Source organism: Ailuropoda melanoleuca, chromosome 7 (assembly GCF_002007445.2).
Source record: "Ailuropoda melanoleuca isolate Jingjing chromosome 7, ASM200744v2, whole genome shotgun sequence".
NCBI lineage: Eukaryota > Metazoa > Chordata > Mammalia > Carnivora > Ursidae > Ailuropoda > Ailuropoda melanoleuca.
In genome coordinates this window covers 13,492,624-13,505,655 of record NC_048224.1, presented here as the reverse complement: position 1 = coordinate 13,505,655, position 13,032 = coordinate 13,492,624, and the positions used below count along the sequence as shown (strand labels likewise).

General features: G+C 40.4%; 1 protein-coding gene across 2 annotated transcripts in view; it reads right to left on the bottom strand.

Annotated features, from left to right (window-relative positions):
• FOCAD (focadhesin) overlaps positions 1-13,032 on the bottom strand; it is a 297,598-nt gene that overhangs the window by 97,655 nt on the left and 186,911 nt on the right. For both annotated transcript variants that reach the window (XM_002918527.4, XM_034663973.1), the window contains 2 exons: positions 6,961-7,099; positions 2,348-2,533 (listed from right to left, as the gene is read on the bottom strand). In XM_002918527.4, coding sequence (XP_002918573.2) covers positions 2,348-2,533; positions 6,961-7,099 — 325 coding nt within the window. The remainder of the gene's footprint in view (positions 1-2,347; positions 2,534-6,960; positions 7,100-13,032) is intronic.

Below are 13,032 nucleotides of genomic sequence, written 5' to 3'. Positions count from 1 at the left end.
TCCCTTAAAATGTTTTAAAGTGGGACACTTGGTTGGCTTAGTTGGTTAAGTGTCTGCCTTCGACTCAGGTCGTAACCTCAAGGTCCTGGGATCAAGTTCAATGTCAGGCTTCCTGCTCAGCAACAGGAGGGACTGCTTCTCCCTCTACCCCTCCCCCTCCTCGTGCCTGAGCTGGTGCTCTCTCTCTCTCAAAAATAGAAAAATCTTTAAAGAAGTGTTTTGAGGTTTCCCACTATTATTGTAGGTTTGTCCATGTCTTAAATTTAAATTCCAGCTAGTTAACAGAGTATAATATTAGTTTCAGGTCTACAATATAGTGATTCAAAACTTCCATATGACACCTGGTGTTCATCACAACAGGTGCACTCCTTAATCCCCATCACCTATTAACCCAGGCCCCACCCACCTCCCTTCTGGCAGGTTTGTCCACTTTGTCTTTTAGTTTTGGGAACGTTGTTCATATATTTTAAAAATTATGCTATTTTGTGTACACTGATTAGAAGTGTGATATTTTCTTAGTGGAATGACTTCTTGATCTCCATGAAATGTCCCCTTCATTTCAAAGTTTCTTCCTTTTTCATACATCCAATACCTTTTTCATTGAATACTGGAGAGTACACAAAGGAACCACAGAAAATCTAAATGATACTTTCTTTTTTACTCAGAGAGAAGTTTCTCCTCCCCTCTTTCAGGTAGAGAGAATAAAGGACTGATCATTTCAGTTGAATCAGAGATTCAACTGGGTTAGGCTTGATTATAGCTTTGGTAAATCTCAGTCTACCTCTGGTTCAACCCTGTTCCTAGGGCATGCCTTCCCCAAGATTTTCATCTGACAGTCTAATTGGTCTCCTCAATACAGAAAGCTTATGAGAGATTCAGATGTGTCCTCCGAGGTTTTCAGTTTAGCTCTTTCACCTCCCATCCCATAAAGCTTCAAAATTTGACAAATATCTTGAGGGAGACATAGGCTCTGTGTCTGAGGTCCCACAAGTCCCCAGTTTTACCACTCAGACACTGCATGAATAAGGTCTCTGTTGGTTTCTCTGCCTCCTACATAAGCCTCTTGTCAAGGTCAAGCCTGAATTTCAGCCTCCAGCTGAGGCCAGAATAGGTAAAATGCCCTCCGGGGAGAAGAGGTGTTGCTCTTCAGTATCAATTCACTCCTTGTGTGTTTTTCAGGCCCATTCTCCTAACTGTTCTTTGTTTCCTAAGCACAGGGAGGCTGGAGATTTCACTTTGCCTCTCAGAAGCACCAGCCTAGTTCTTTTAACTTTCAGTACAAACTCAAAATTCAGTCCGATAGCTTATGAGAAAATTCTCTGGTTTCTCACCTCTATTAGTCAGAGTCTTCAGAGAACCAGAATCTCAATGTCAATCTCTCCCCCCTCCTCTCCTTCTTTCTCTCCCAACCCTTATTACAGGAATTGGCTCACAAGAGTATGGAGGCTAAGAAGTCCCATGGATCTTGCTGTCTGCAAGCTGGAGATCCAGGAAGGCTGGTGGTGTAATTCAGTAATTCAATGTAATTCAGGGAAGATGGACATCCTGGCTAGGGAAAGCGCAAACTCACCCTTCTTCCAGCTCTCTGTTCTAGTCAGGCCATCAGGGAATTGGATGTTGCCTGCCCACACTGGTGAGGGTGACCTTCTTTACTCAGTCTACTGATTCAAATGCTAACCTCTTTGGGAAATGTACTCAAAGGCGTCCAGAAATAATGTTTTTCCAGATATCTGAGTATCACTTAGCCCAGTCAAGTTGACATAGAAAATTAGCCATCACATCATTCTAGACCCTTGAAACCACTAAAAGCTCCACTGGTTTCTCTCTACTCCAACAGACCTCTTCTTGGGCCAAGCCCCAATCCTAGTGCACAACCCAAACCAGTGACTATCTCCCATGGGGCAGTAGGGGCACAGCCCTAAAATGTTCTTTCTCCCCCTTCTGTAATTTTAGTCTACTTGTCTTTGCTTCTGCAGTTCTCTATGTCTTTAAAATGTGATTTATTTTTGTAATTTGTTCAGTTGTGCCAAAATGTTAGCAGCAGTGGCATTCTGCCATGACCTCTTCACATCCGTCTTGGAAGTGGAAGTTAAATCCTTACATTAAAAATCTATACCTTGGGGCAGCCTGGGTGGCTCAGCTGGTTAAACGTCTGCCTTTGGCTCAGGTCATGATCCCAGGGTACTGAGATCCAGCCCTGTGTCGGGCTTCCTGCTCAGCGGGGAGCCTGCTTCTCTCTCTCCTTCTGTCCCTCCCCTCCTCATTCTCTCTCTCTTTCAAATAAATAAATAGAATCCTTAGAGAAAAAAAAAAAAGCCTATACCTTGATACTATGTACTGTACTTACCTGCAAGGCCAGGTTTCAAACCTGGTTGCTTATTGGTTTCATACATTTTCAATATAAAATTGGGGATTCCTGCTACAGTTTTTCCTTGATCGGACCGGACACCTCCTTTTAATGCAGAGTGATACACCCCTCGGGGCATATTCACCATTTCTTGCTTCACAAGAGATGTAAAAAATTCCTCCAAAGCTGAAAGGAGATCAAAAACAGAATAAATATAGTATGTTAGGAGGGAATCGATCATTCATTGTTAACTCATATATATGTGTGTGTGTGTGTATGTAAGTATATGTGTGTGTGTATATATACGTGTGTAAGTGTATAAGCACACTTATACACTTACACACACACATACACAGAGACCTAGAGCTGTATTTCAAACCAAACTTCACAAAGTGAAAAGGGAAATCTTGATCCCCATTCTTGTCTTAAGCTTCCCAAATTAGATCATGGCAGCTGGGTACTCAAGCTTAAAAACTTACACATTCTTAATTCCTCTCTTTCTCATACTTCTCATATGTAATCCATTAGCAAGTCCTTCCAGATCTACCTTCAAAAATATATCCCGGATCCATCCATTTCCCTCCATTTTCACTGCTACTTGGCTAGTCATCCTCTTCTCTCTTCCTCATCTGGACGAATTTAAAAACTAGCTTCTTGGTGTCTTCTCCTCATGACCACCCCCCCCAAAACCGTCCTCTGCCCCAAAGCCAGAATTTTACATCACTGCCTTCCCTAACAACTTCCAGTGATTTTTCACCACCCAGGGAGTAACATTAACACTTCGACAATGATCAAGGCTTTATAGGATCTAGCCCCCGACTCTCCCTTTGACCTCAGCTCTGCCATCCACCCTCCTTGCTAGCTCTGTGAAGGGCACGCTACCACACAGCCTTCGTTTCTATTCTGCAATAACACAAAGGTCCTATCTAAGTCAGACCCGCTGCACGTGCTATTCTTTCCACTAGTGGAACACGCCAGTCTCAGATTTCCATGGGACCAGTTCCTTCTTGTCGTTTAGGTATTGCAGAGAAGCCGTTTATGACCATCCATCATTCTGTAGCAATATCAGTACAATTATTTAAAACACCAAAATATTAGCTCATTATTTCTTTGGTTCCTTTGAATTAAGCCCAACCCTTTATTGCTTCATCTTTCTGTTTATTAGAGACAGACTATGGGAGCAGAAGACAACAGGATGTCCAAACAAAATATCTGGTAAGACTACAGGTTCATATTCAAGTGTTATTTTTCTAAGGACCACTAGAGGTTGCCAATGCAGGAAACAAAAACAACAAACACATTAAAGCTAAACAAACGTATGGAAAACAAAAAAGAAAACCACTGCATGTGCCTTCTCAGAGGAACAAAAATGAAAGGTCCAGCGAACGAAACTGGAAGTTCATTCTTACTAGATCTAGAAGTCTGCGCTCAATGACCACGATCGAATTAAAGGCAGCAAGTGCACACCAGAACATCTATGACACATCCAGTTCTGTCGTTCCTACCCGGAACCTTCACAGATGCGACCACGTTTCCCCATTCGGAGCCCAGAGGACACCTGTGTGCAATGTTTTCCATGTACGCCTCCAGATCCACCCTCTACCCTCTCAACCTTGCTTCCTGCCCTGGAAGAATAACCTGTAACGAGTGCATCCACAGGCTCCCTTGTCCTTTGGCTTCCAGTTGGCTTTATCCCACAGGAGACACTTGCAGATCAGACGGTGGGAACGGAATGAGGTCAGGGCATGTACTCCCCAGACTCCCTCCTGCAGGATCGCTACATGTTGCCTGCATCCCTCTTCTGCAGGCCCTGGTTCCCCTTCGGCAACGCTAATTATGATGCAGATGCTCTCCCTAATTCTCCAAACTGCCATCTCCCCTTCCTCACCTCCTCAGGCTGAGGGACATTAACCACTCTGGGATGCTGCACCGCTGCTCGTGAATTTCCTGCAGCCCTGACCACACGACTGTCAAGAGCCCCTGTATTAACCTCTCAAGGACTGCATCCAAATGTGCCTTTTCTGTCAACACCCTGATCCACACGCCACCTAAATCAAAGAAATGAGGAACATCCAGTTGCATCCAATACGTGTGTGAACACTTCACGCCGAGTGGAAGTACAGACTTTTCAGAACGCGGCGAAGACTCATTTTTGCGAGGACAGCGGAGCTGTGGTGAGAGAAGATAATTTCATGCTTTCCCCAAAGGGCTCCTATTTTGGCAAAAGCTCACACAGGTCAGGAGGCACGTCCACACCTGCACACGCACTAACTCAGGAATGGAAACTCGTCTACTTGTCAAGCTCTTCAGAGAACGAAGGATTCCCAAATTAACTGCAGCCCCGAAAATAGTTTAAATGCTATGATACCATGTCATAAAACCAAGAGCTGAAATGGTATTATGCCACGAGTAGAACCAGTATATATACAGCACCATCTGCCTCCAACCACCAAGCCAGCAACTAGGAATTTTTCCACTGCTTCCGAGCCTTGCCCTGTCCCTCCAGGTGACCAGGTGAGAATTTAAAAGAGCTGAAAATCTGTAGAGAGGTTGTTAGATATAAATTTTTAAAACAACCCCCATGTCCTTTAACAAGTGAGTGGACAAACTATGGTACGTAGTACAGTGGAGTATTACTCAGCAATTTGGGAAAAAAAATTGAGATAGGCCAGTATTTGACTAAAGATCAAAGACACTATGCTGAGTGAAAAAAACAAAAAACAAAAAACAATGTTAAACCAGGAAGTGTATATACTGTATGGAAAAACAACAACAACTGGAGAAATCCTAATAGGCCCATACTTTAGTTACTTGCTTTGTACCAATGTGAATTTCCTGGTTTTAATAATGAACTAAGGTATGTGAGATGTTATGGGTAAAAGTACATGGGAACACTCTAAAGTGTATTGCAACTTCTTTTAAGTCTAAATTTATGTCAAAATAAAAAATTAATAAATACCAGTAACATCCCCGTTCAAAATAACGCAAGTTACTGGATTCACGCCGTGGCTGCTTTTGTGTTTACTTGAAAGGAAGTAAGAGAAGAAAAGGACCAGGAGTCACTCACACTCAGCGCAACTGGGTTTTCTGGCTGCTGTCACTAGAGATCTCGTCTATACTATCCACCCTGTACATTTGAGGGTACATATTCTTAAGGCTGGTGCTTTCCCCTGGTTCTTTTTTGAGTAGTTGCAGTAAGTGCAGGGAAAGGGAGGCACCGAAAAATAAAGAACTCTGCCCATGGTGACATGGTTTGGCAGACACAGACAGCATCTACGGCACCCCCAACCGAGTCTAATTATTGAATTTTCTCAAACAGATACAGTTGCTGAAGTCAAGTCCTCCCTCCTTCTTTCTCAGGGAAAGGCACTTGTACCATCAAGAACAAACGATGTAGGACGGGTTAATAGCCACCACATCCTGAGAGGAGGGAAGCAACAGCAGTCCTCGGCCACACCTTCTTTTTCCAATACGACAAGACTGGAGGGAAGGACCCTCGTCAGCAGGAACAACGTCATTTAAAAAGCCCAAAAGAAGATTTACCACTAAGGTGATTTTGGGATAGAGGGGGAACCTTGGATAACAAAGTTCTTTCCTTCCTATGACTGACCGTTAAAATGGCAAAGGGGTCCTAGACTCTGAAGAGCCTTCCGGACATGGGGAAGAACAGAAGAGAGGACCAGGGAACAAATCTTTAAGGCTTGTTCTGGACACCAAGAGAAAAGGAAGGGTGCTCTCTTTGTCTAAGTTGTACCATTTCAGTATTCTCTAATGAAAGGAGGCAGGGATTTGGGACAGGAGCTTTGTCTAGAAATAGATAATATCTATTTGCCTGAATTCCTCAGGAAATCTCTATGTGGGGTGAAACCGAGGGAAAAGGTCCCCTGGTACAGGATCTTGAGATTATGATTGACCAGATGACATATCTTGAGTGTACTGAACTTAATGTTCAGAAGTTGACTTTTTTACGTCCATGTACATTTAAGGTAGAATTGGGACAGAACAAGGTAATAGATGCATGCTCGGCAAAATGTTGCCTAAGATTGAATTACAATAATTAGATATAATTAGAATAACTTTTTAAATGTCAAGGTCCTATAAGCTTGTTATCAAAATGGAATGATCGTACAATTTAATCCATTTTTTAAACCATTAATTTGCAGCTCTCAAATATTGATACCATCTTTGTAATAATTCTAAAGAAAGAATAAATTCATAATAAAAGCACCCAGTAAATCTCTGAAGATTCTAACCATCTTTTCATTTAGCTTATAGAATAAAGAACCATTATTGGAGCCAGTGACTTGAAGTCCCACTGCAAATTTGTCTTGCAGAATATAGCTTTTGAAATGAATTTTAATTTCTCACTGAAAATGGTTGTTTAAACTAGTTTTCTGGTTCAATTTTATTCGACTCTAACATTTTTCAGTGTGTTCTGAGTACCATTACTACCTCAAGCAGTCCCTCTACAACAGACGGATACCTTGAGCCTTTCAGATAGACAGTAAGCTATAATTAAAGTAAGCTATCATACATACACATCACAAAAGAACACAATCAACAGGTAACATCACTGAGAGATGCGAGTTCCTCTGCTACTAACTAGGAGTCACCTGGTAAAACCAAAGGAGCGGTAAGGGACAACAGTTTGAGATAGCAAGAGCCAGGAATGGAAAGATCCAGATCCTTCTCGTCGCCCTCATCATCTTCGTCTTCATCCAGCTCATTGGGAGTAGGGATTTCTGGTCTTATCTGAAATGACAGAGAAGGCAATACTAAAACATTATGTAAAATCTTTTCTTTGTCCTTTTTATGTCGAGATCTAAAAACTGAGTTAGACTCATTGTACTGTAATGTCAGAAGACCATGAAAAATTCATTTGAAAATATCTATTCATTTTCAGATTAACTGAAGAATGGTAAACTCTGTCTTAGTAGCTACAATCCCAGATCCATGGAAAGCACTAATGGTAATATACTAAGAAAATTATCGCAAGCCAGCGTAAGCAATGATTATTATAGAACACTAATAAAATTTTATGCCATCTGACAATAAAATGCAAACACTGACACATTCAATATATTGAACTTCTACGGTTTGTAATTAAATATTTGCCTTGTCGGAATACTTTCTTTTTTAACTTGTGATTCTAGCCATATCTCTATGGCAAAGCTTAAAATCTTCCAGTAGAATATATACTAGAGATCAGGAAAAGACAGAATGCTTGAGTTGACTTTTGTTTAGACGCGGCAGTTTGTTGCCATAGAATATAAAAACACTAAAATCTGTAATTGGTAGCTATACTTTATTGTGTCTAATTTGCAACTGGAAGATTTTGTGGTTGCTCTGTGATTAGTTAGGTTTGTTTGAACCAAAAATTTAAAAATGTAAAAAGATTACCACTATTGTAGTTTCTACAAGATATAACTGTCAAGCAATTAATTAAATTTTTAATACTTTCAATGACACACCATCATAATGCCCACATGGAGATAATTAAGCATTAGGGGAGGAAATCAAAATATATAAAAGTGGTTGCTATAACCGTAAAGTGCCAGAACCCAGTCATTACCATTAGCCTGTCTCCCGGAGTTATTTTTAGAAATAATTAACAATTCCTGCAGACTGCCTTCTTCATAGGTCCCCAAAGCACTGTTCCATTTAGGAACTGCACTGAGTCAGGATTCTTGCAGGGGGATAAAAGAAAACAGAGAGGAAATGCTTAAGTATAATAACCTCAACTCCATTGAAGTCCTTCAACCATAACTAGTGTTCTCTTCACTAGTGAAGGAATAAAAGCAACCTGACTATCCGAGCACTTTCCAAGACACGATTTAATTCTGATTCAGTACTGAGTACCTAATTCTCAGAGGACTGAGCCAGCCATAATTACAGAGATAACAATGGATGCTCTGCATCGGGCACAACAGTGTTTGTGGATATCAGCGCTTACTGCAGAAACGGGCACATCTGCAACCCTTTCGGCTGTCAGAAGTGGGGGTTTTCCAAGCGTCGCTGGTCTGTGGACGTACTTTGAACTGGCCAGGTTTAGTATCATCGGGAGTCATCTTAGAGATCCTAACCAGTCCCAGTTGCCTAAGAAGATTCATAAAAGGAGATGGTCCTGGGTTCGTTTGCCTTGCTTCCTTTTTACACATCATAGTACAAATTGAAAATAATATTTGAACAGCATCTGGGGGGGGGGCGGGGAACAGACAACAATGTTCACAGCCCGAGACTACAGGGTTAACACCAACTACCACACCAGTGTATCAAAGCACCACGAAACTCTGACTGACGCCCTGTGCACAAAGGGCGGGAGATTTGGGGAGTCGGAAGACAGAGGTAAACATGTAAATCACCATGAAAATTCAGAGGGACGGTGAGGATATGGGAGAAATCAGAGCCCTCCTACTCTGCTGGTGGGAATATAAAATGGCACAGCCCCTTTGGAAAACAGTTTGGCGGTTTCTCGAAAGTTCAACAGAGTTACCACATGGCCCACCAATTCCACTCCTAGCTATATGAACGAGAGAAATGAAAATGCGCAATCACACAAAAACTTGCATACATGTGTGAATGCATTATTCGTAACAGCCCCCAAATGGAAGTCAAATGTCCGTGAATTGATACATGCACAAACTACATGTGGCAGATCCACACAACGGAATATTACTCAGTCACACGAGAGTGTGAACAAAGTACAGAGACGAGCTAAAGATGAATGAACCTTGAAACCATAATGCTAACTGAAGGAAGCCAGTCATGAAAGGCCACGTACTGTGCAGCTGCATTCTAGGAAAGGTTTGGGTTAGGCAAATTTAGGGACAGAAAGTAGATTAACAGTACCTTAGGGCTGTGGGAGGGGAAAGGGGTGATAGGGATTGACTACTAATAAAATATTCTAAAATTAGATTGTGGTTGCTCTGTGATTCTGCACAGTTCTTGAATATACTAAAATCACTGAATTGTACACTTTAAATGGGTGAATTATATGGAATGAGAATTATAGCTCAATAAAGCTGCTGAGGGAAGGAGGTGAGTTGGAAGGAAGGGGGAGGGAAGGCAGGTTATAAGGAGAAGGTGGTAGAGGAACAGGGAGGGGGCGATGGAAGCTGGAAGTCGTCACCACCTTCAGAGGGGTCTTAACTGGTGTAGGAACTATGGCAACTGACCAAATGCTTCCAATTCCAGAATTATTTCATGTAAAAGGGATAGGATTATTTTTGCACATATTTTAGCCCACCCAGGCATTCTGTTCGGTCAACCTAAATTAATTGAAATGAGTCACAGCACCCAAGCCATCCATATTTCTTAGAAACGCTAAAGACAGACCTAGTAGGTTGGAAATAAAAAATAACGATCCACTCATCTATCTTATGTTGTCTAATTTTACATTCACATAACTGGATGCCTGTATTAATTTATCTGCCATGTGGTAAAGAGCATATGTCTGCATCTTACATATGCATATATTTTAACAAAGAAATGACAGATGTACTGTAATTTAAGAATAGCTCATATACTCTGCCGACTTATAATGGTAGGATTTGTGTCTTCAAAGGCGAGTTAATTCTCCTGAACATATTAGCACTTATTGTTGGATCTTGGTTTCATCACATTTCCGTCTTCCTCTGCTCACCTCTTAAAGAAGTATTTGTTCCAGCTTCTCTATGCTAGCCTGGGGCTTTTCCCTGGCTTTGTGTGTAACAACTGAATAATATGAGTGTGCACAACTAAGAAAAATCAAGAGAAGTTATATAAAAGAATACCTGTAAAATTATACCATTTTGGTAATTATATTACATTAGCTACTAAAACATCCAAAAAACTACATACATATTTAAAACACACATACACCACACACACAACTATGCCCTTCCAATTATAGCTAAGCTTTGTTGAAAAAACTTAAGTGAAGAGCCAAATATAAAATGATAAATTACTTTTAGAATCTGCTCCAAATTGAATATTGGAAAGCTTATCCTACGAAATGCCTCCTCTAAGGGTTCTGAGCCAGATAACCTTTCAACCACCTTTCCTTGTGTAAAACCTATGAAAATCCAGGAGTTTGTGCATAAACACAGGATTTTATTTAGAACATGTCAAGTATCCGCATAAATTTATTTAAGAAGAGCAACAGCTTCTGATGAATGCAGTGACATTCACTTAAATCAAAGCCAAACAGGTTACACCATATTAATACCAACCCAGGATGCATAATGAGTTCTCTTATATTACTCACTTCTAAAATTAACTCCAGAAATCAATAACACAATCTATCTTAAGATCGCTAAAATAAAAAGTTTAATTTTTAAACAACTAAATATTTTTTTAATGAACCCAAGTCAGAGACGAGACTCAATCTTCTACCTAAAGGTTCATCCACTACTGATTGTTTTACCAGAGTAACAATTCTCTCTGTTTTGCATGTTTTTGTTTTGTTTTATTTGGTAGCGGGGACATTAAGGAAGGCAGAGGAGAAGGATAAATAGCTAAGCAGAATAACAACAACAACAAAATACAAACTAAAAGAGAAAAATCATTTGTGTCCATTTCTTAACATTGGAATCAACAAGTCCTCAAAAAAGCCCCTGGAAACTTTTTTTTTTTTAAGATTTTATTTATTTATTTGACAGAGAGAGAGCCAGCGAGAGAGGGAACACAAGCAGGGGGAGTGGGAGAGGAAGAAGCAGGCTCCCAGCAGAGGAGCCTGATGTGGGGCTCGATCCCAGAACGCCGTGATCACGCCCTGAGCTGAAGGCAGGCGCTTAACAACTGCGCCACCCAGGCGCCTCCCCCCCACCCCCGCCCCGGGAAACTTTTTGACCAACTTCAGAGTTGCACGTTTCAAGTGATTAACAATGACACTTTTACCAATCAACAAAACATATGGATTCATTCAACATTCCCAGATTATAAAATGGCCTAGTACTTAGTGTATGTTCAATGAATAATTGCTAAACCGATGCAAGTGTGAAGTGTCTGTCATTAATAATCCCACAGAACTTCCTAATAGCAAACCAATGACAAGAAACCGGAGTTAATGAATTTGATACGCAAATCCCTAACTCGCATGGTATCTTATTCAGCTCTACTAATCATTCACATTTTCCATCCTACCTTACATGTAATGTTTCATTCAGCCCTACCCGATGTCTGCCACTCCCCCAACACCTTTTGTTCTATCAACCTGTGACCTCTCGACAAGTTTCACAGTTTGAATTGATGCATCAGTCAACAAGAAATCTATCTTTAGTAAATTTAAAGAGAAGTAGTGCTTACCCAGCAGCTGAATTATCCACAAAAGTAGCAATGTCAATAAGGATACAATGTATCTTTCTATTGTTTCTTTCTACTTGAAATTGACAGCACTCATTTAAAAGATTATTTCACAAGTTTCCACAAACCGAGAGAATGTGGGTATACTTTCACTAGAAAGGTACAGAGGTAACCTTCAGTTTTGTGAGTGAGCCTTGGTGCAGAGGGAGTATCTCTAACAACAAGACTCTTGGTTTTTATACTGTAGGAGACCCTACCTGTCAGGGACCTTAAAATCGTTGAAAATATGGTTTCATAGAAAATGAGCCTCGGTTTCACCTCACCGCTATCAACTACCAGAGGTGGGAACCTGACTCAGTTGTATCCTTAGCCTTTGGGGGCTTGTTTGGGATATGAACACACTGACCATTTTCTGGACTTTTTAGCCCTTAGGTATTGAAACAGCCAAAGGGAAACTCAGTCATCAATAAAAAGAAGAATGCATTCTGCAGTCTTGTAAGCAATAATTCTCCATGAAGAGGCAGGTTATCTACATCAGAAACTGGAGGTCAAAGACAGACTCTTTTAAGTCACTTATGTCCCCTCATCTTAAACCTAGTTGAGAACATTCACTACAGTGAACCACTGTTACTTTGGGGAATAAGCCGAATCCCAGAAGGAGGTAAGAGTGGAAAAAAGGTTGAAAAGCATGGCAGAGAAAGGATAAATTTTAGAGATTTCCTTTATAGTTCTTCACGCTCTAAAGGTGAAAACCCAAGCATATATAGAAATCCCAACTCTATCACTACCCTTTACGTTGGAAGGTATAAAGAGCTATTTATGGCTCCTTAGGGATCAGAGAATATTAAAGAGTTAGATTAAGAAAGTACCTAATATTTGACAGAGAACACTTACCTGAGCATAAACTCTAACAAGCACATAAACTCTAAAAGGCACAGTCAGAAACTGAATAGAATGCCAAAGTAGGAACAGATATAAACATATCAATATATAAAAAGGTAGACTAAACAGTCAAGAATATGTGGGAGTTATTTAATGAAACCCACTAGTCCAGCTGGAGTATTTCATAAGTAATAGCTAAAAGTAAAGGTAATTATTATGCTGTGATCTAACTTAGCAATTGGTCATTAAAATAATAATAATAATAATAATAATAATAAAAGGTATCTTTGCAGATGTTGTAGCCAATTTACTGGTAGTCTGCATACAAAATTTACAGGTAGCTTTTTTCCCTTTTTCTTTTCTTGTTTTTCTTTCTTTCTTTCTTTCTTTCTTTCTTTCTTTCTTTCTTTCTTTCTTCTTTCTTTAATTCTCTTCCTCTCTTTCTTTCTTTCTTGAAGGTATGAGTATTGCTAGTCACCACAGTGCAGTCTGAAGTCCCATCTTTTTTAATTTGATGAGTC